Source organism: Anolis sagrei, chromosome 1 (genome assembly GCF_037176765.1).
Source record: "Anolis sagrei isolate rAnoSag1 chromosome 1, rAnoSag1.mat, whole genome shotgun sequence".
NCBI classification, from domain to species: domain Eukaryota; kingdom Metazoa; phylum Chordata; class Lepidosauria; order Squamata; family Dactyloidae; genus Anolis; species Anolis sagrei.
The window spans coordinates 278,054,804-278,078,599 of NC_090021.1; the positions used below are offsets into that span (position 1 = coordinate 278,054,804).

The window sequence follows — 23,796 nt, forward strand, 5'->3', positions numbered from 1 at the left end:
CGGTTTCACAACTCCCTTCCATTCAAAAAGTTTACACAGTCCTTAATTATGGGATGCAAAACTTATGCAATATACTGAAGCCTGGGTAACTAACTCCACTTACCAATGTGACTGTATTTTTTGCCACTATTTGGACTGCCTCTGTTCCTGGACCAGCGACTTTATTTGTGGTCTGGAGGTTGACTGGCGTGTTCTGTGCATCAGTGCTAAGGACAGTTTTCTGGCTGCTATTGATGGCAGTCACCATGGCAATTGTAGGTCTTTGACCCACAACAGAGGCAGGCATGGTTGCTGTTGCTGCTTTCAGTACAAGAGGTAGTGTCTTAGTGGTGATCATAGAAGCTGTAGTAACAGTCTTCTAAGAGAAACAGAAAATACACTTTTAAGGGTTTTTAATCAAAAGCTGGGGAAACAATTATCTTGAATTCAGAAGTGAATTAGGAAAGGATTAGTCTATGTTATAAACATTATCAGGGTGACTTTAAATGCTGAAATTCAGCTGGAGAAAACTATAGGAAACTGGAATATTCATTAAATAGTACTTTTCAATAAATCAGGAACATACACAGAACTAAGCGGTGGTGAATAAAAAATAACATAATATACCTCGTCATATATTATGACCTCTTATTATCTTCATGTCACAAAAATATCTACACATCTCCAGATATTAGCAGAAATATGTCTTTTCTTAAAACTTTGCTTAAACACATGAACAAGAGTTGCATAGTTGATTCTAGAATGTACATTAAACAAATGTGGGAGGACAGCAAACACACTAGCCTCACTCCCTCTTTGTGTATTTCTATTGCTCTTTTCAAGACCTTTTAAAGAGGAGAGCCTCCCACACCCTGAAAGCTTTTCATATGATCCAGAGCTGTGAAAAATTGAGGCCTCACCCATATATAGAGGAGCCTCCCCACTTCAAAACACTCCTCTGTGGATGCAGAGGGTGACAAAAATGGCAACGGAAGGCTGTGGTTAGCATGCTCTTACTTTTATGTATTTATTCACCCTATACACCAGCACACATGAAAGGGGCTAGGCTTAAATGAACAGCAAAGAATTTCAGAAGAAAATCAGTCTGTGCTTTATAGATTATAACAAGGCCTTTGACTGTATAGAGCATGAAAATTATGGCTCGCTCTTAAAGAACTGGGTTGATTGTCCTCATGCATAACCTTTACTCAAGAAGCTACTGTTAGGATAGAATATGGAGAAATTGAATGGTTTCTAATTGGCAAGGCTTTATTTTATCACTCTGTTTAATTTGATTGCTGAAACTTATCAAACATGAAGCAGGGTTGGATTCAGAGGAAGGATCCTGAACTCTCTAAGTTTAGATTACTAAACTATCACACTTTGGTTATATCATGAGAAGGCATGCCTCACTAGAAAAGGCAAAACAAAAGTTTGTTAATGTAAAAGACTGTAGAAAAAGAGGAACACCACCTTCAAGATGGATAGATTCAATCAAAGAAGCAATGGCTTGAAGTCTGCAAAACCTGAACAGGGCTCATGTCAATAGGTCAACTCAAGAGTTTTCTCATTTCAAGTTGATTTGATGGCAGCTAACAACAAAATTCAAGAAGCACGGCAGAAATCTAACTGGCATTCAGTGATGCATGAAGATAACCTGGGTTACACTGTTAATATGTTAACATCCAAAAACTACCTTTACCTATTAAAGGAAAGAGTTCAGTGCTTTCCAAGAAACATCCTAAAATGAAAAGCATTGAAGCAATTCCAAGACAATTTCACTAGAGGGCTCTTTAGCTTTGAACATAGCTTTATACAAAAATAATAAATGACCTGGAAGTTCAACTCAAAGTGTACAGCATAGATTAGCATGATATTCCTTCTACAAACAACATTCTTCACAACTACAGAAGCTAGTCCTATAAAATTTACAATCTACTCTTAATACATTGAAAATATTTATTAATACACATTTACCTTCTCATAATTCAGCATTCCCTTGATTTGTTTCAATTTTTTATTTTTTATTTAAAAAAAAACATTATTTGTAACTACCATATGAAAATTTAAAATAATTGGAATTGAAGAAGTATCTGAACTGGGTCCAACCAGTAGAATACTTATTTCCATGTGAGACATTTTCATAAAGATTAGAATCTAGTGAATTATCTTTATGTGTGGGTACATGCATACATAAAAACATTTATCATATGGCATTTGTAGCAGGAAAATATACATATTTTTATTAGACATACACATTCCAAAAGTAATTATTATTTATATGCTTCTCTTCACAATCTTATGCAAAGAAAGGAAGATGCCTTATACTGCCAGGCCACTGATTCATGTGGTTCTCCAGGGCATCAGATAGGAGTTGTTTCCCAACTGCCTGGGTTCTTCTATATTAAAAAAAATTAGACATTTCTGTGGACAGAACTTAATATATTAATGTACCAAGTTGTAAATCGAGATCTTCCTCTCACTCATATATCCTTGACATGTCCCAAGTGTCACTGAACTATCCAGAAGAAGAGGAAGAGGACCCTGTCAGCAACTTCAAGATTTGGGTCAGGTACTTTGCTCAGATTTCCCCAGAAGGGACTTTTTAAGCAAACAGCAATGTGTACTTTTCTAGGAGGTTCTTTATGGGGTGTCCAGGTGAGTTGGAAGATGGAACTCCCCAAACTGTTCACAATAAAGGTGACTGATATCTAGCACCTGCCAACAACTGAGTACAGGACAAGTTTGCCAGCGTCTCTACATCCATATTCTAGTATCTGATAATGCTCCTGGTCCTTGCCCCAGGCACTGCCAGGCCATCAAATGCTAATCAAGGTGGTCAGTTGAAACATTCACACCTAGCTACAACAGACATGAGTTCTTTGCCCCACCTGGTCATTCCACAGATATACAGGGTTAGTCAAAATGCATAGGCCAATAAGCCATTCAATTGAATGGCTTATTGGCCTATGCATTTTGACTAACCCTGTATAACCCATTTTCCTAGTTCCACTAGCCCTCACTACCTCGGAGGATGCTTGCCATAGATGCAGGCGTAACGTCAGGAAAAATCACACCAGAACATGGCCATATAGCCCGAAAAAACCTACAACAATCCAGCTCCTGGTCCTGTCCATGTAGATTTGTGCCACATAGGCATAGGTGAAGAAAGCCATTGATGTGAATGTAGCCTTAATCAAATGTGCTTGAGCCATATTTGTGTTATGCAGACCACAATCCAGCATGTCAATGTGGTAGCCTGACTATAAGTCTTTTGTTCTCCATAAATGTATTTCCATTGCCTTACAGACAGTGTGTGCCACAACCATTCAGAGGAGTTAAGGCAGAAGAAAGATAAGAACCATTCCAGGAATCTCTTGAAAAGAATGCTAATATTCAGCAAGATGAATGGAACTGGTATCAAAGTGACCAAGTCATCATCAACTTTTCACAGTTGTTCCTGGAACAAAAAGCACTGACATTATTCTGTCTAACTTTATAGTGACTACAAAGGGCACTTCAAATGCAGAATATGAAGAGAGACTTTAAGGAGATATTCAAATATTAGTGGAGATATGTATTTTGTGCTACGTTTATACCTTGACTCCCAGCAAGAGAGTATCCCATTAAAGGAATTATTAAAGCTTCTCAAAAAACATGGTGGTGTGTGTATGTGTGGTGGGGGGGGGGGGGGCAGGGGGTGATGGAACTACCACATTGTTTAGTGCGAAGAAAACATAATTGCTCCTTGAAAGATTGGTGAGAGACAGGATTGGTGTTCCTAGGTGTATATGCAAGGTAGACATGATTATAGAAAATGATTAAAAATGCATGTTTTAATCATTTTCTTTAAAGCTGAACTTTCTGCTTACAAAGTAAAAAATAGAAATGCATTTCACCATTACAAACTGTATGTGTATCTATTATTGTAGGGAGAAAACTTTTAACACATGGTCCCTTGCATTATTTATTGAAATATCTGAAACAAATTATTTCTATTGTACTTTCTGTAATATTATAAACACTGGATCAACCAACAACAGTGAATAATTTAACCGACAACAACAAAGTGATTTCTTATTGGCTACTTTTGCCCTGGCGACTACAAAATAAACGAAATACAACAAATTCATCCATATTCTCAAAGCTGGAACTATGACCTGTGTTGCCAAGTATTAATTGGCATCAGAATATAGTTATTGTGTGAGAATCAATTAGGTCTTTGTTTACAACCTGAATATCTTACATTACTAATTCTAGGTTTTTTTTTTTGTTTTTTTTTTTAAAGCTTGCTCAAAGCAATTGCAGGTAAGGTATATACTGCAGTGGGAATTGTTTCTAAAAAAACGAAAATTGACCAAAATTGTACATTATTTTCTACTAAAAAAATATTTACAGGTGCAACAGCATCTAAATACTTTCCTGAACATATTCATTTTTTCGTTTTAAATGAGAGAGCTACAGTATTACTTAATAAAACTTTTCTGCTGTTGTTGATCAACTTGGGACAGAGAGTTTTGACAGAAGAAATGTCCTTTTAAGTATGACAAAAAAACAAACCTTGAAAGTGCTGTGTTCTGAGGACTGTTAATTCTCTTCTGTGTATATAGAGAATGGGTGGAGAGAAAAAACAGATTGCTGCCCTGCAGTAACCATTAGCTTAAATCAGCTTATCTAATCAGAAATGTTTATTTGAAAGCCTAAATGAATTCCAACACAACATATTTATTTGTATGTGTTTGCAACCTCATAAAAACTTAGCATAGATTTCATGTTCTATAAAGTGAAATACATTATCACTCTAGGAAATAATATAAGGCAACTTCTTCAAGCACTATACCTGTGATCCAAGCAAGTTTGGAGAGGGTGCAGTGGTCTGTTGCTGCTGCTGCTGTAGTGGCTGTGGCGTCTGTATTTTATTTTCTGACTGTGCCAATGGCTGTATTTGAAACTTGCTGTCTGGCTGTTCCTGCTTTACCATCAAATTCTTCCGTAGCTGTTCAACCACTCTTTTCTAGTGAGGAAACACACACACAAATTAAAAACAACAGAAGCAATAACACTAGGTTGTAGCACACAAAGGTGTCAGCATAACATTACAACACTACATTTCTGGGTTTGATCTTTACAGATTATTGATTCTTTTTGAATTTATTTAATTCTAGGTCCTCTGGTGTGATTCTATGACCAATTTCTGGTGGATGTTGACCATAGAGTCCTGCTAGAGGACCTGGAGATCGCCAGAGAGGCATGCTTTCATGATAAAAAAAATATTCATGGTTTTTCACTTTCATGGGAGCTCAGTTCCCCCTGATCCCATGAATGCGGAGAGCTGAATGTATTCACTGTCTGATTTATCGATTGACCAAGCCATCAGTATCAGCACTGCCCCTTAAATACTATGTATGGTAGCCATAATAATGGGAGTATACCTACATGGAAAAACAGATGTGTTCTTTAAAGACAATGTCATTCACGTACATCCAGAGGCGGCCCTAGGTAATTTTCAACAGTAAGCAAACAATATTTTGGTGCCCCCCCCCCCCCCCATCACTGATATATATTTTCTGTTCGTCGTGGGAGTTCTGTGTGCCATATTTCCATATTTGGTTCAATTCCATCACTGGTAGAGTTCAGAATGCTCTTTGATTGTATGTGAACTATACATCCCAGTAACTACAACTCGCATATGTCAAGATCTATTTTCCCCCAAGAGCGCCTCAAGAGCGCCCCTGGGCAAAATCAACTATACTGCAAATGCTTACTTTGCGTAATGGGTTGAGCCACCCCTGCGTACATCACAGCAAGCCAATGACTGCCTTGATGACTAAATATATCCCTCAGGAAAGTCAGCTTTCTCTCAAAATAGTAAATGTTTTAAAAGCAGCCTGAGGCGCAGCGGGGAAGGCCTGCCTCACTGGCGTTCACAGACCCCGGAAGTGGGGCGGCCTGAGATGCGGCAGGGAAGGCCTACCTCCCTGGCCTGCTGCTGCCTGCTAGGCTTCGAAGGCTCTGCAGAGATCTGCGGAGGCCGGGGAGGCAGGCAGGTGCCCTTGGGATGGGATGGGAGGCGGGTAAAGAAGTGCAGTTAAGAAAATAATATATAAAATTATGTATAAATATTAAAATTAATATGGCATCCCTACTTTGCGGATTTTCACTTATTGCAGGTGGTCCTGGAACGGAACCCCGGCAATAAGTGAGGGAACACTGTACATTGTTCCTGAGACCAAACAAATTAAGATAAATAAAAGTTATATGGTGGTTACATTTACTAGAATACTTGAAATTAGTTGTCATATACCCAGAGAAGAATAAATATCAGATCTAAGTCAACAAATACAGGCTACTACAAATTCAAATATTCCAAGTACTATATTCCATTTTTTTGCAACGAGCAAAAGCCAGCAACCAATAAGTATGACAAGAATAATGCAGCACTTACAAATTATGCCTGGCCCAACATGATACAGTGGTCTGAGAATTGGACTATGATTCTGAAGACCAGGATCTGATTCTCCATTTGACTATGGAAACTCACTCTAATCTCCAGGAAAGCCCATGATAACTTCACCTTAGGGCATCCATAAATCAGAAATGACTTGAAGGCTCACAACAACACCAAATGAGAACCCAACACCACCCCCAAATATATTGGTATTTCACAGTTCAACCTAAAACCTGGAGTTCAAGGAGAAAATTTACTGGTCAAACCTGCCACCAGGTTTTTAGTGCCACTGCCTGAAACAGCTAGTTCGTGTTTTAAGCAAAAATATTACAGCAGTTTATTAATGCATATTGTAGATCTGTTTTCTGATGCTGCAGCCTATTCCAGTTCTCCTCCCACACTCTTTAACAGTCTATCATTAAAACTGCTCTGACATTATCCATTCAGTACATTCTTTTATGATGACCTTCTCACCTCCCTTAAGACAAGAATGCTTTAACTTCCAGACTTCTGTCATGTGCTCTAGGACTCTAGTTTTTTTCCCCTTCCTAGGCACCTTATCCTTTAGAACATGAGTACAAGAAAGTCTATTCAGTTACCAGCTTATACGGGCAGACCACCATATGTATTGGTGTTCAAATTTCTCTCTCTCCCATTTACAAAAGATTCTTACCTGTTTACCTAAAGATTATTCTTATCAAGTAATGTGATAACTGGCAATAAAAACCTGCTCTATATTTGAATGGAATCATACTTATTGAACCTGTTTATCTAGATTATCTGAAAATCTAAACATGAAAATTGAAATATAGAGGTCTGACAGCAAGCAAAGAAATCTGCTCCATGTATAGTTTATTTATGTATCTAACCACTGATCAGTCATTTATGGCTGATTTTGGAAATACAAGTGCATTATCAAGCTATTTAAAATGCTATGTCAGCAAGCAGAGACAGAAAGATATCAAGAAAGCAGAGAAACGTAGAGAAAATAATAAGATAGAAAGCAGCTACACCTGCCAAACAAAAACTCAACCTATTAGCAACATAGAAGATTAAATTACTGTATCCAGAAAAATCAGGCTTGTTTTTATCTTTTCTGTAGCTGCACTTCTGAAGTTCAGGGATAAGGGTGATTTTTCTGCCATTCCCTAGTTCAAGGAAACTAGCAATAGAGTGCTCAAACTCATTTCCCGCATGTTCTTTACCACAAAACAGAACAGCGGGGAAAGAAGAAAAGAAGGGGGAAGCCAAGCTTGAGTACTCCTAAGCCAGGCTGCAATAGAAAGGGCGAACCAATCAGAATAGGAATTAGGAAGAGTAGGAGTCAAGTGAGTCACATCACATTCACAATCCTTTCTCTACCAGGCCTTGAAAGAAAGCCCAGGAAATCTGTAGAGAAAAATCTGAGAACAAAACACCTGAAAAGTTGCATTCATTTCTGCAGAAGAGCCAACAGCTTGCCTACTAATGTAAAGAGCCAGCATTATGAGCAGGAAAAGTTGTTTCTCTGGTTGTCTACATTGGCCTTTAGTAAAGTGTGAAAGGTTCCTTGCCAGGAATATCTCACATCCTCACATGTATTTTAGAAAGTTCAACTTAAAGGAAATAGGCATGCTTATATGATTTAGATGTTTATGTTTTACAAGCTTGTCACTTTTAAGGGGGAGGGAGAAGGGGAAGCAAGGATTTACACTCAGAACAGGAAATAACATTATTGTTGTAATTCTGTAAAACTGATGCTGGAAGGACACAGAAGAAATTAATACTGTAATTACAGGCTCTCCAATTTTGCAAAGGTTAGGGCACAGGACCCCCATGAAAGTGGAAAAACCTCTAATTACATTTTTTTTAAAACCCTGATATCAGGCTGAAATTTCTTGAATCCTTCGCACGCCAGGAAGAAATATTTTTAAATATTATTAGGCACTTTCCAGTTACTAGGTTAGGCACAAACCACATATTATTGTTAGAAATATTGTACCTTTTTTTTCTATTTAGCTTTGAAGAACTCGTACTAGTACATTGTGGTTTTGTTTATTTTCAATTAGAAATAGGTTCTAGAACAGTAGTGGGCCACTACAGAGGAGCTGAGAGTAACTGTTCCCAGAGGCTGTTTTTCTGAACAGAACAATGCAGCCGCCACCCTGGAAACTCTCCCCCCCCCCCCCCCCCACAATTTCATACAAAATCTTTTCATACTAAAATTTCGTTTTCCTTTACTATGGATCTCAGAGCTGTTTTTGAAAGCATTTTCTGAACGTTTCTGAGAGCTTTCTATTCTTTTCTATTATTTATATTATATGTAATAATATTTTTTTTAAACTTTATTTATAGACCACCTTCTCTCCGCAAGGGGACTCAGGGAGGTTTACAGACAAAAAAGAGAAACATTCAGTGACATAATCCAATTCAAAACACAGCACAATAATACAAAATAACACGAAATAACCACATTAAACTTATAACAAAGAGGGGCATTTGACATTAAACTGAGAATGGAATACAAATACAATAAAAACATAGTTACACTAATAACATAATTAAAAGTATATAACCTGAGAAATCCAACGGTATGGTTAAAAGAAAGTGCCTATCATAGTTGTTCTTTAAAATGTACCATAACAGCCATAAGATACAAATAGGCTAGCCAGCGTTCCGGTGGAGTTAATTTGGGATGTACAGTCCTCCCTCTATTTTGCTTTTGTTCCCTGCTTGATATAGTCTAGAATCCCAGAGATTAATTTAATCTGTAGGAAATGATAAACGGAGAAACTAAATTTGCGGAATGGGATCTTGGTGCCTTTCTAGGTTTTTCCAGTGACCTCATTAAATATTAGACTCTGCCCTATGACACTCAAGGAAATCTAAGCTTAGCTCTTAAGGGTCACCAAATTTGTGCCTGTTGAAACATAATCTATAATGTCATTTGAGCATGATGTTTTGAAAGAGCCAACAGCTTTCTTCCCAGAAGAAACAATACTGTCATGACAACAGAGATTTGAAGAGAAAACGTGGATTTTAATGTTCTTTGTCAAATATTGAACACCGCAGGGTGAGAAATACCTCTAAAATCCAACATTTTTTAAACAGTGAAATAAGCTCCTTTTTAAAAAGTACAACGTGAGGCAAGCAAAATGATGGGAAGGAGAAAGCCCCTAGAAAAGAATGTTTTGCAACTTCTATTGGAATTCCAACAGTAAAAAGAAATTTTATCTATACATCAGAATGAAAACTTTCCTACCCAGTTCAGACATATCTCATACAGTGTTTGTTTTGACAGTTACACTGTCATAATTTAGACTGCTGAACCTCTGCTCTAGAGTTTATAAAAGATCAAGTACTTGTCACTCTCAAAGCAGGTATAGTAAGATAGAGTGTGTAAACAGTCCATTTTTCTTTATAATTACACTCCATTAACCTCATACATGAGAGTTCCCTTGTGCTTTCATACCAACAGCACCAACTGTCCATGTCTGATAAGGCTCTATAAAGTCTGTAAGACCAGCAATGGTAACAAATAGGAACACCTTAACATTTCATACTCAAGCAAAAACCATACACAGTTCTGTTACTTAACAGCAAACATACATAGCTCAATTAGGCAAGACTTACGGCTAGCTCCTGCTCCATAACCTTGAAGTAAACAAACATGAAAAACAGATGCATAGCTTTCAACTAAGATATTACTCATCATATTGAAATGTAGATTGACTGTGCTCTCTCTTCACTGTAAAAACTTCCCAATAAAAGAGTATTCATCATATAAACAATCAGTGCAATATATTCAAGAAAGAGCTAGTGATTTAGCTGATATTAAAGCTAATCCTTTCACAAGAATACAAAAAGGCAAGTGTTTTTTAATTGTCTCCTCCTATGATCTTTCTACAGTAAAACATGTTTAAAAACAAACTGGTTGACATCTAGCATGATATCTATCAATATTCTCTTCAGCAAGAGCACACCAGTGACAGACTATTCTTAAAGTCAGTTCAATTAATAATGAATCTGCTAAGAAGTTCTTAGCTCTGTGCCAGGAATGCTATTTTCCCTAATGATCATTGTGCTACAATAATGAGAGCTGCTGGACTCGGCTTAAACAGATTTTAGTAAAAAGAAAAAAAGGAGGAGGAAAGTGAAGAACTGACATTCAAGCAAAGTAATCTAGAACACAAATCAAATTATTGTTGTTAAAGAAATGGTGCATTCTCAAGACAAATACAAACCGCATCCCAAACGTGATCAAACTTCTCCACTTCTTGCATGCATGCTAAACTGCCATGGCTGGTTTTGTAGTATTCTGTGGTTGCTGTGCTCCACTACGAGCAACCAATTCATCCTGTTGCTAAGGGGTGAAGCCATTGGTTTTATCTATTTTCATGCACTTACTGCTGCGGTGTTTTGTCACCAGCTCTTGGTTCTTTGTTTACTGAAGCAGGGGCTTTATTTTGTTTCCACAGTTCTTCAAAGGTAACTGTGATAAGAGTGTTTTATTAGTTCTCAATTATGAACGTAATTGTTCAAAAAGCCACTTGTTTATTTTTTCCCCGATGGACTGCATATAAGAAAACATGGGAGGACAACCTTGACAACAAAGATTCATTCTATATATATATACACACAGACACAGCAAATGGAAGTATTTAATTTTTAAGCAAATCAACAGCTGTTACAATAGCTCCACTTGAAAATCAAGGGGAGGGGCACAGCAGGAGGGGAAAGCAAGAGAGAAAAGTACTCCATTAAAAGAAGATTCTTAAGATATTATACACAGTAACTCAAGATAGAGGAACACCTTCCACATTTGAAATCTCTACATTTAATGCAACCACTGATCCAAGCACATGGGAAGCCACAGATAATGTGTGGAAGAAATAGGCATAGCAGAGCACCAAGCATCTGCGTCTATGGTGAATTGTCTATGGGCGCATTTACATTGTAGAACTAACACAGTTTGACATCATTTTAATTGCCATGGCTCAATACTATGGAATCATGGGGGTTGTAGTTTGGTGAGCCACCAGCATTATTTGGCAGGCAAGGCAAAAGACCATGTCAAACTACAACTCGCAGGATTCCACAGTTGTGAGCCATGGCAATAAAGGGGTGTGAAATGGCATTAATTCTACAGTGCAGCTGAATCATAGCTGATTATGTCTATTGGCATTTTCTAAAAATTTCTATTTTCATAAAAGCATTTCCTAACATTTTGCTACACTAACTTAAATCATGTTTCCACTATTCTCAAGCTACATACTGTGCAGAAAAAGGTGTCTCTAGTGCCCTTTATAAACTGCCATATAATCAGGGCCGTAGCCAGAAAATTTTTTGGGGAGGGTTGAAAATTTCAGGGGGGGGGGGGTTGAAACCTGCCTCTCAGCTCACGCTGAAGCAAAGAGCACAGCAGGGGCCCAGCAGCCTTCCATAGCCTGCAGCTCCACCCCTGTCAACCACCTCCACCAAGTCTGGCCTCCTTCATGAGAGCATTCAACACCCCCCCCCAACTTGGTTGCTTCGCTACATCAGCTATTGCTGCAAGTAATGACAGTGTGAATAAATTGTCAATATTTGCTTGAGATCGTGCTTGCAGTTCTGGAGGCACTCTTAATTTTTTGCATCTCATAAACTTAGTGTGGGGATTTGGTTAACCAGTTAAAATTCATGAGTAAACCAGGTTTATTTTTTTTAACCTGAAAATTTGGGGGGGGGGTGTTGAACCTCTACCCCCCCTCACTACAGTCCTGCATATAATCAAAATTATCAAAGCAGGTAATCCACATTATCTACTTGGAACTGGATTATAGGAGTCTATACTTACTTCTATATAATCCAGTTCAAAGCAGATAATCTGGATTTTATATGGCAGTGTAGAAGGGGTCTAGATTGGGGCTGGAGCAATTTTAATTCTCAGTCTTTTAAAACAACAATAATGATGACAATGACAACAGCAACAATGAAACTCGTACTAGTATAGAATTTCTCTATGCCCAGATTTGGGGATCTCCATTCTCTGGAGGCAAGACAATCAACTTCGGAGCCCCTGACTACATTCTGTGTAGATGAGAAAAGGAACTTCTCCTTGATTTATAACTGTGAAATAATACTTTGATTACTTTCCTTGTTTAAAGACTCCCATAAACACTGCAGAATTAAAGCAGTTTGAAACCACTTCAACTGCCATAGCTTGGTCCTATGGAATTCTGGTATCTGCAATTTGATATGGCACCAGAACACGCTAAAAGAGAAGGGTATCTCACAAAATTACAAACCCCCGAATTTCATGACAGTTGATGTCAAACTCTGAGTTTTCTGCAGTGTAGTTGCACCCAAAATTCCAGATGTAAAAGACACCCATAGGTTTTTTTTTTACATCTGGACCCCTCATCTGCTGTGATGCATGGGTCAGAACAAAGAAAGCCATTTTCTAGAAATAAACCTTGCCCTTTTCCTACCCTCTGCTTATATGACAGTCAACCTGGAACAAGAGCTTTTCTGCCACAAACAAAACTTTAGGGTAAAATAGCAAACACATTTTATTTGCTATTTTACCCTAAAGAATAAAAAATTCTGAAGTAAAGCACCCCAATAAAAGAAATATTCAACACTCCAGTTAAAAGATTCTTCTGCTGCAAGCGAAGTCAAGCAGTCCCCAAGTTACAAACATCTGACTTACAAATGACTGATAGTTAAGAATGAGACTGAGACAACAGGAAGTGAGAGACATCTACCACTAGAAGGGAATTTCACTCTTGGAAAGGGTGTCTCCATTGAAGCTTTCTCACCAAACCTTGTTTGCACAACAAGGAAAATTTTACTAAATCCAATTATCACAGGGACAGAAGTGGGGTAAAGTCATCTGAACAGGAGACACAAACAGCAAAACAAACACCACAGGGGTGTTAGACCTTCCCTATACTATCCAAAGATGATGATGATGATGATGATGATAAAAATACTTTATTTATATTCTGCTCTATCTCCCCGAAAGGACAGATAGATACGCAATTGAAAGACAGAGAGAGGAAGCACTTTGGATAGCATGTGTGTGCGCGCGTGTGTATCTATATCTACCTAACTACCCCCAGTGGCACAATGGGTTAAACTCTTCTGCTGGCAAGACTGAAGACCGACAGGTCACAGGATCGAATCTGGAGAGAGCGCGGATGAGCTCCCTCTGTCAGCTCCCGCTCCCAAAGGGATGGTAAAACATCAAAACATCTGGGCATCCCCTGGGCAACGTCCTTGCAGATGGCCAATTCTCTCTCACCAGAAGCAACTTGCAGTTTCTCAAGTTGCTCCTGACATGAAAAAAAAAACCTATCTATCTATCTATCTTTGGCTAAAACAATCTAAATCCTTATTCTAGAATGGTTGTTACACTCAGCATTGTCTTGTCTAGATTACAAACTATATGTATTACACTTTATTTACTTTTTAATGATGCCATAGAAGGGTTCAATTTCTCATCTGCATCCTGATGAAAAACAGACATGGGCTGTGTGTCATCCATTTTTTGATGACCATGAACTACACATTTTCCAAGGACCTTTTCAAATTAGAATCTGTAAACATGTGTTTCTAGCACAGGGTAATATTTGTACAAATATCTTCTGCTGCTTTGGCAAACACATTCAAACATACTTGGGATATGTTTTATCTTTGACCATTCGGAGCTATTATATTGCTCCAATGCATACTGCAGACCAGACATGACAATCATGTTGTAGTTCAACTACTGAAATTTCCCATTATTTGCTACACTGGCCAGGACTTGTTGGCACTTACAGTCTAGTACTATCTGGAAGATCACATGCTTCCCACACCTGCTTTAAAATGATATTTGGATTCAGCAAACAAATACAGGAATCTGGAAATTAGTATCCAAGTACTGTAGTGAGGTACAAATCTTAACAGAGAAAAAAACCAAAAAGTGAAGAAAACAAGTTGATTTCTAAGAAAATGTTATTTTGTGTTTAAAGCAGTGTTATTATGCTTTTGAATTAAGAAAAAAAATATAAATGCCAAGTGATACTTTGTGGTACACACAAGTAATTGTAAGAAAAACAAGAACTGCCCCAAGATGTTTCTCTCTCACATAGAAAATGAAAATGTTCCTATACTTATTCATTTTGCTGGCTCAGCTTGCTGTTTTATTGATGCGCAAGTTGTTTAGAAAGAAGTTTTCTCACCCCATGTTAGCAATTCACTCTGCAGCACAAAAGCAGCTAAGTCAATCAGCATTTAGTGATGAGGTTTAGAAATTCTTTGTCATGGAGACCAGGCATTAATATTCCCGAAATACCGCTGAATGCACGGTCCCATACAGAGGATGCAAAGTTGTACAAAATCTTGCAAAGACATCTGTCAGATGGATAGTCTCCTAAATAATTACATTCTGAAAAATATTTCTCATTCTTAAAGAGAAACTGAACAAGTTTCTACTGCAAAAACCTATACTAGGAATGGGTACAAATTACTCAAGGCTGTCTAATTAACAACAGTGGGGCTTGCCTGGACATTGTATTTGCTAAGTGCCACACTTAGAGCACCTTAAGCCCATACAAAAACCAAACAAACCAAGTTCCTGAGTAAATAGCCCAGTCTAGAAACTACAATCGCATATAGAAAAAACTCACTTATTTACGCCACAAATCTGACTTTCTATTTACCCAAAGGTCAGTGTTAAAAATGTGCAGTTGCCAAGTTCTTTGCATATTATGTTTCACAACAACAGTGAACCAGTAGAAACATTTCAGTCTAGATCTTTACAGGAGTTGCCATTCATACACGAAACGCATGGTTCTGGTGCCCCGTTTGCATTCCATTTGCAATAAGAAGGATGAAAGCCCCTAGTTTCTATGGTAACACAGATGGCCACAATACAAGAGCCTTACAAATGTTCAAGAGTAACGTGAGGCAAACAAGAATTCACTCCACTCTGCAAATCCAAAATACTGAACTTAAGAGCAGCACTTATTAGAGTATTACTACAAAAATGTGACTGCATTGTAACACCTAAATGGTGAAGGTTGCTGTTTCATAAGAAATATACATTAGAACTGATTACAGGCAATCCCAAAGTTACGAACAAGATAGATTATATAGGTTTTTAATTAAGCTGAATGTGTATATAAGTCAGAACAGGTACTTTTAAAGTGTAACTCCAACCAAATATATGCTTTGGGTAGTACAGGGAAAGGTTAACATCCCTGTGGTGTTTGCTTTACTATCTTTGCCCCTATTCAGAAGATTTCACCTCACTTTCTGTCCCTGTGATCATTGGATATTGAAAAAATTGGCTTGTTGTGGAAACAAGGATTGGTGCTAAAGCTTTAGTTGAGACACCTTTTCCTCATGATAACTCTTTCAGAAGTGAAATTCCCTTCTAGGGGCAGATTTCCTTCACTTTGTCTTGTCTCACCCCTGTTGTTAACTATGAGTGGTTTGTAAGTCAGATGTTTGTAACTCGGGGACTGTCTGTATATTACTTTTCCTGTCTTGTGTTGTGAAAGCACTTGGCCTACCGTTGCCATAAGGATAAAGAGTGTGTGAGCAGTTTCTTATTCAATTTTTCCAAAATGGTATCACATAGTTAATAGTGAAAGTCGTGCTGGAAACTGCTCAAATCAGCTGTTTCTCCATGCTTTATTCATCAACAGCACAATCCTGCTCACATCTTAACAGAACAATGTAAAGACATCACATTAATTTGAGGACAAGATTGCTATGTAGTCCTTTATCTTCAGGGAAACAGAAAGATATAAAGTACAGATGTTGTGATACTGCAATTTCCACCTCCCCCCCCCCCCCAAAAAAAAAGAAAGAAATTGGCTATGCTACTGGCAGCTAAAGTTCAGTAAATCTGGAGGGCTGAACAATTCCCACCCCTGAGATAAAGTAAAAAGGTCAATTACCAGCTTTCCCATTTTGGAAACTACAAAAAGCCTATTTATTTATTTATCTATTTATTACATTCCTAGATATTCGGCATACGCTGCAAGCTCTGGCGTACTGGTTCTTTATGCTCCTCTTTTCCTTGAGCATTTAGACTTTTGCCTTTTCTGACAATTTCTTTTCGGTGCAAAGTCTTTTAGACCAGTCTTGGGTTGAAAGACCACTGAGCTACCGAACCCAGGATTTTTCCAACAGGCATTGTTAGCTTCCTTGCTACAGGGCTCTTGCTTCATTTATTTCTCTCTCCCCCCCCCCCCCCCAATTATTGTTAGTTTACATTTGGTATCATCTTACCTATTCAAAACACCTTAGAAAGTTCAACTGTAAGTTGTTAAGGATATTCAAAAGTCTTGATCATTAACTCAGAAAATTATTCACCCTGTGTTTGTAAAGATCTTATTTAGATGACGGTTTGGGTCTATTATTTAGATGCCGGTTTGGGTCTCCGCTACCTGCACTCAGAGCTATGACTGTTTTTTTCCCTTTATAGTATAAAGTATAAACTGAGTAAAAAGCTTCTTTGGTGCTTTTGTCTTCCTTGATCCTTCCTTTTCTACAAGTAACACAGTCATGAATCTTATTTTGCTAGGGGGTCCATGCATATATGGCTAGTATGTATAAGAACTAGGGAACTGCACTTCTTTGTGACTCACAAATACATTCCTGAATTATTATTTTGTATTTGCTCTCTTTGTATCATCTCTTATAAATAAATATACAAGATATATCATAATTTCAGTACCACCACCACTAAAACTACATTAGATAAATCTCAGATTCTAGGATGCACCCTATTTTTAGATATTTATATAGGGAAAAAAGTAAGTCTTAGAACGGAAGAAATTAGGTATTTCTATTTTAGCCACTTGGCGAGGCCTGTTTCCTGGCAATCCAGTTCTCTGTCAATCCAGTTAGGCTACTCCTTGTTGGGATACATTATCTTCTTATCAATTTTTATTGTATGTTTTCAACAATGAAACAAGAACTACACTTCTGTCATAGCTTTTTATAAGCTTTATTTTCCCAAAGTAAAAGTCTAAACTGATTTTAATTGATAGACAAATCAAGCAAACATGTCCTTAAATTAAACTAAAAGAAATAGTGTTTCACTAACTCTTCATTTCCATGAACTAATAAATAAGATATGTCTTTCAATAAATTGGTTACTGATAATTGAGTTCTTGTTTACAATAAATAAATGTAAGCGTTTGTGCTCTGCCATAACTGGGCAATACATATTTTAGCAATGTGATTAAAGTAGTAATTACTTGCGTATCAACACTCTTCAGTTTTATTCAATCTGTATTGCCTTTGGGTTTTTTGGCAAACTATACTTTTGAAGGAATTTGCCAAAATATGTGATAGATTCAAGGTCATTATACAATCAGCCAGCCAGTTAACAGTTTCCTGAAGGGAAGACAGAAGGAATCCTGGCAAGCTGCATAATGCCTATACATGAACAAACAAGCCAACAAATGTACATACACATAAAGGGGATTCTTCCATTACCCTTTGCCAATGTGAACTAATATTAATGGTTATGTTCCTTTCCTTGGCAGTAAATAGTCAGAAATCTTTCTTTCTTGAACTCTAAAACCATACTTTCTTTCAATTTTCTTCTGATTGTGGGAGATTTAGAATCCCAGATCTATTTAGTCTCAAATCTTACATATATTTGGAAGGAAAACCCAGTTCCCCAAATCTTCATAGTTCTTGCAACTGCGTTCATGTTCTTAAAACTCTCAATTTCCCATTCTTGCCAAAGTTCAAAGAGATTGTATTCACAAAATGTTTGCGGGTTTGTAGAAGCATGTGAAATGAACAACTGAAAATATTCACAATTTTTAATTGATGTTTTGTATATTGTCAAGGTCATCATGCAAGGAACATGCTTACAGAAACTAAGCCTTATATATCTGCAGTCAAAGCAAACTGCCATAAAGTTGCCTTACTAGAATATACAAATTATACACAGTATGCCTTGATAAAGTAGTAGTAATTTCAAAACACAGCATGGACAATTATGCTGTGCTTACTTTCTAAAGGACACCATATGATTAAGGGTTTTTATATTTAATTATGTATTAAAATTACACTTAAAGCGCCCATCAAAGCTTTAGTCAGAAATGTAAAGTGGTGTACAAATGCTTATTTCATTTACTTTTTATCACATTTTTGCCTCATTTAATCCCCTTTAACAAAAATGAATGACAAATGAAGCAAGTATTTTTAAAAAAATGCTAGCCCAGAAGTTATAAGTTACTACTATGCATTTTCAGATTTAAGTTTGGAAATCCAACAGCTAGAAAAGAATCCAGCAATTAAGCTCTGGAAAAAATAATCATTCCTGATTAGAGGCATCCTAAAATTTAAAATTGGGATGAAGACCTTTAAGACTATTCCTGGGCAAATGTCTTTAAATGTTTTATTAAAACCTGCAGACACTTGCCCTTCATAAATAATTCCCTTTTTACGTACTGCCACGTACGACTATTCATCCAAGCTCTCATAGTATTTTTCAGCTCACGCTACTGTTTCAATCTTACAAGTGAATCATTATATAAATATGTACACCATAAGAAAAATGCTTTGATATGTTAAATTTCAGCTGCAAAAGATACTTCTAAAACTCTAAAACTACTTTCAGGGCCTACTTCAAAAGAAAGCAAATAATTTACTTCTGACTCACAAAGGATGTACAGAAAGAAAATTGGAGGGATACCATCAAATAGTATTAAATGCAAAGCATAATACTTGCTTTAGAGGATATGTCTTGATTTCCTAATATATTTAAATTTAATCTAGAAATAATAATTATATTAGCAAGCAAACAGGGACATGGTATAGAAATGGAAGTGCTGTTTTTTACAGTACATTAAAGTGAACGAAAGGCTTTCATTCCATCTTTGATAGAAAACTGGTAGCTATGTCATAGAGAACTATGAACTGCTGAAAAATTCAATGATTAAAAACATCATTACAGTATTTTACACATTGCAAGATCTCAGCTTGGTGCACAAATAAAATTATTCTAGGATATTTTTAAAAAAAATTGAAATACTTGCTTTATCTGTCATTCATTTTTGGGAAAAGGGGATTAGGTGAGGCAAAAATGTAATGAAAAGTCAACGAAATAGTCATTTGTAAACCACGTTACTTATACATGTCTGAGTAAAGCTTTGATGGACACTTTAAATGAAAATTTTAATATGTAAAGAAATATGAAAACCCTTAATCATATGGTGTCCTTTAGAAGGAAAGCACAGCATAATTGTCCATGCTGCGTTTTGAAATTATTGCTACTTTATCAAGGCATACTGTGTATAATTTGTATATTCCAGTAAGCACAATTCGAGCACAATTCAAAGTGCTGGCTTTAGCCTATAAAGCCCCAAATAGCTCCGGCCTAGTTTACCCGTCCAAACGTATCTCCCTCTATGAGCCAGCAAGGATATGAAGATCTTGTGGGGAGGCTCTGCTCTTGATCCTGCCTCGTTCACATGTGCAGTTGGCAAGGACAAAAGAGACATGGCCTTTTCAGTGGTGGCGCCCTGGCTATGGAACTCCCTAGTGAAATTAGATCAGCCCTCTCTCTCCTGACACTTAGGAAAAGGCTGAAAACCAAGCATTCAATGAATAATCTATCAGTGCAATAAGGAAAGATGAAATATTGCAATGACAAATTGGAACAGCCATGAACTACGATATTGGATAGCATGATTTTAAATAATTGGTTTTACAGGTTTTATTATGTTTTAATGCTTATGTTTTTATTATGTGTATTTTTGGCATCTAATTGCTGCCTATATATGTAAGCTGCCTTGAGTCCCCTACGGGGTTGAGAAAGGTGGGATATAAATACAGCAAATAAATAAATAAATAAATGTTTAAACAACAGGGAAAATGTTTCTTTGGACCCCTTGGATTTGTCATGGCTTTTTTTTATGGCTAAAGAAAAAATATTTTTAAAGCAAAAGTGGAAAGTATGCCATGCTATGTGTTATAGTCAGTTGGCATTCACAGTGATTTGAGTTTGTTCCGAGCGCAAATTGCATTATCTAAAATAACAGCAATTCTGATTTTAAATATTTCATCTCTCATATTCATATTCATAAGCACTGCATTGTATGAACAACCTGAAAATATTTCTGTTGGAGGCCAAAACTGAATTTTCTTATGGGAAAGGAGACTTTCTTTTCAACAAGGACTGTAGACAGCATATTCATCTGTTATGCACATCTTGTAAGATTTCTTATTTATTGTAACCTAGTATTAATACTACCTAAACAGAACAATAACATGTATGCAGCATGTCTGTATAAATAAGAATGTCTTAATAGCACAGTCAAAACACTTGTAAACTCTACCACCTTTGAAAGAATTGGATAGATTTTAAGGAATATAGGCAGCTTTATAATTCAATGAAACAGCTTGCAGAATTGAGGGTTATATCCCATGACTGCAGCGCCAGGAGAAAGCATAAGAGTCACCTTCGACAACTGCATGATACACTTTATACACAAGAGTTTTTATTAAAGGGGAACTGTAATATAGTGCTACACCCTCAAACAAAGCTCAAGGATCATTGCACTCCCTTATCTCTTTGACAAACACAAACACCATTAATTCCACTCGGAGATGGCATCGTCTATCATTCAATGGGAAACAATCCCATTACAATAACAGTCAGAACTTGAGTGTAAATCTTGATTTATTTCCATTGCACATGCAAGAATAAAGAATTTCAAAAGTTATCACAGGGTGGGATTCCAAGAATATCTATCTACTTTTTGACAATTCTTCCCACTGTAAGTTTTTTTGTGCAAAAAAAAATTGTACAAAATGTGCAAAAATGACATCTATGGTTTTTTTTTCCAATGTGCATCCTATCTTGTTAAGCAGAAGACAAATTTTTAAAGCATTTTATATTTCTACAAAAACATTACATTCAAATAATATTTGAAAATATAAATAACAGTCAGAATTCAAGTGTTCCAAGCAAGCCTACGGCAACATAAATACAGTTTGTTGTTGTTCATTCGTTCAGTCGTCTCCAACTCTTCGTGACCTCATGGACCAGCCTACGCCAGAGCTCCCTGTCGGCCGTTACCACCCCCAGCTCCCTCAAGGTCAGTCCAGTCACTTCAAGGATGCCATCCATCCATCTTGCCCTTGGTCGGCCCCTCTTCCTTTTGCCTTCCACTTTCCCCAGCATAATTGTCTTCTCTAGGCTTTCCTGTCTCCTCATGATGTGGCCAAAGTATTTCACCAGTCAAATGTAATCATAGAATAGAACCATAGAATCATAGAGCTGGAAGAGACCTCATGGGCCAACCCCCTGCCAAGAAGCAGGAAAATCGCATTCAAGTCGGTCAGACTTGCAGGATGGGAAAACCAATGCTATTTCTTGTCTTATTGTTTGAGCTGGCTAATTTATCCAAAGGCAAACTTTGAAATTCTTCAGTTTCTCAAATATAGCATGTTAATAATGATGCATGCATGAAGATCCTATTTTAAAGATTACGAAGCACTGTCACAGATTTCTTACCTTGGTAAGTGTATTTATGTTTCCAGAAACACTCTAATTTATTTATCTATATATAAAATGAAATTCTCAGGTAAATGAATGAATTTAAGAAACACAGTTCAGCCTTTTGCTATGTAGCCAGATAATCATCTAGTATGATTAAGAGAGGAAATAAAATAACCATCTGAATTGATTACCAGCTTCTAGAGGTACTTTTCAAAAGTGAAAATCAAGCAAACAATATTAATTTCACATTATACTATAAAATACAAGATCCTTGTTATGGTAACTGCAGTAACTTCAGTAACTGATATCAATAGCCCTTCATAGACTGTGTGTACTTCTTGTGAATTTGTGATCTCAGAAATTCTTCAGCATGAACATCTATCCATAAATTGTTGTCAACATGAGCAGAAAGTAAAAGAATTACAGTATCTGTTGCTAACATCGCCACCTAGTGGGGGCTCTCTTAAGGTTTCCTATTAAACTTTATTACTGAACTGATTGAAAATTGCTGATAAAAAAATCTTCTTTATGATTATGCTATTGAAGAATATTCTTTATGGTGATTACGTTAAATACAGAGAAGCCTTACATAAAAGGTAAAAGGATTTTTTTGGCAAAAGGTTAATACGTACATTCATGTTAAAAAAAAAACTATTAGCCTGTTGTGAACCATATACCACAAATAGTACTAAAAATAGCACAATTGTTAAAGAGTTCCAGTTGAAAAGGAGTACACATTTAAGCTTTCAAACTACATGTACTTTTAAGCCAATGATATTAAAATTGACCATTTGGTCAACTGAAAATGTAGAATGTGGTGTATTTGCAGGTGTACAACACAAGCAATATTGGATCTTGGATAATCCACAGTATAAAAAGTATTACACAATGAGTCAATGGAATCCAGTGTTATTATGCTACTGGCTCATGTTTTTTTTAAAAAAAAAAACTGAGACAATTACACTCAATACAATATAAACTGATCCTTTCTACTATGATCACTTGAGAGCTGTCCAGAGAGATCCTGCTTAATAAAAACACTGTTTAATAAAGTATTATTATCCTGGACTAGAAAGTGTAGATTCCAGCAATATCATCTTACATGTAGAAATAGAAAACAGCCCATGTTAAGACAGGCAGTCCCCAAGTTACAAACATGGTGGGTTCTGTAGGTTTGTTCTTAAGTTTAATTTGTATGTAAGTCAGAACAGGTATGTTTTTTAAGTGTAACTACAGCCACACACACACATATGCACTTTGGATAGCATAGGGAAGGTTTAACACCCCTGTGGTATTTGGTTTGCTGTCTGTCCCTCTATTCAGAAGATTTCATCTCACTTTCCTGCCTCTGTTATAACTGGATACTGAAAAATTTGTCTTGTTGTAGAAACAAGGATTAGTGATAAAGTTTCAGTGGAGATAGCCATTCCCTATTATAACTCTTTCAGGAGTTAATTTCCCTTCCTAGGAATAGATTTCTCTCACTTCATGATGTCTCATCCTCATTCTTAACTATGAGTTGTTTATAAGTCAGATATTTGTAACTCGGGGGCTGCCTGTATATTGAAAACTCAAATATAAAACAAAAGTAATTTAAAGAAGAAGTCATCAATTTTGGTTTGTAATAGAAGAGAAGTCATGTTTCTTTGTGGAGCAGATTCACTAGCTATACAGTACCATAGCCGAGAAAGACCTTTCTGTTTATAGATATATCTGATAAAGGAGAATCTGGAGTAAAGTATTGGCAAAAGGCCCTAAACACGGGAAAGCTAATCTGGAAAGGTATACTGACATACTTATCAGGCTCCAGCCACTCCCATTTTATTCCAGATTACCTCAAATTTGGCACAACAAGACAGCATCTATTCTATATCACAGAATGATT

The 23,796-nt window shown here is 36.8% G+C and overlaps 1 protein-coding gene across 11 annotated transcripts in view; it reads right to left on the minus strand.

Moving 5' to 3' along the window:
* PHF21A (PHD finger protein 21A) overlaps positions 1-23,796 on the minus strand; it is a 137,390-nt gene that overhangs the window by 33,320 nt on the left and 80,274 nt on the right. For 8 of the 11 annotated variants that reach the window (XM_060763975.2, XM_060764000.2, XM_067462740.1 and 5 more), the window contains exons 6-7: positions 4,820-4,993; positions 104-358 (exon numbers count right to left, since the gene is read on the minus strand). In XM_060763975.2, the coding sequence (XP_060619958.1) occupies positions 104-358; positions 4,820-4,993 (429 nt within the window). The remainder of the gene's footprint in view (positions 1-103; positions 359-4,819; positions 4,994-23,796) is intronic. The other 3 variants (XM_060764009.2, XM_067462741.1, XM_067462743.1) reach the window with 2 other exon arrangements.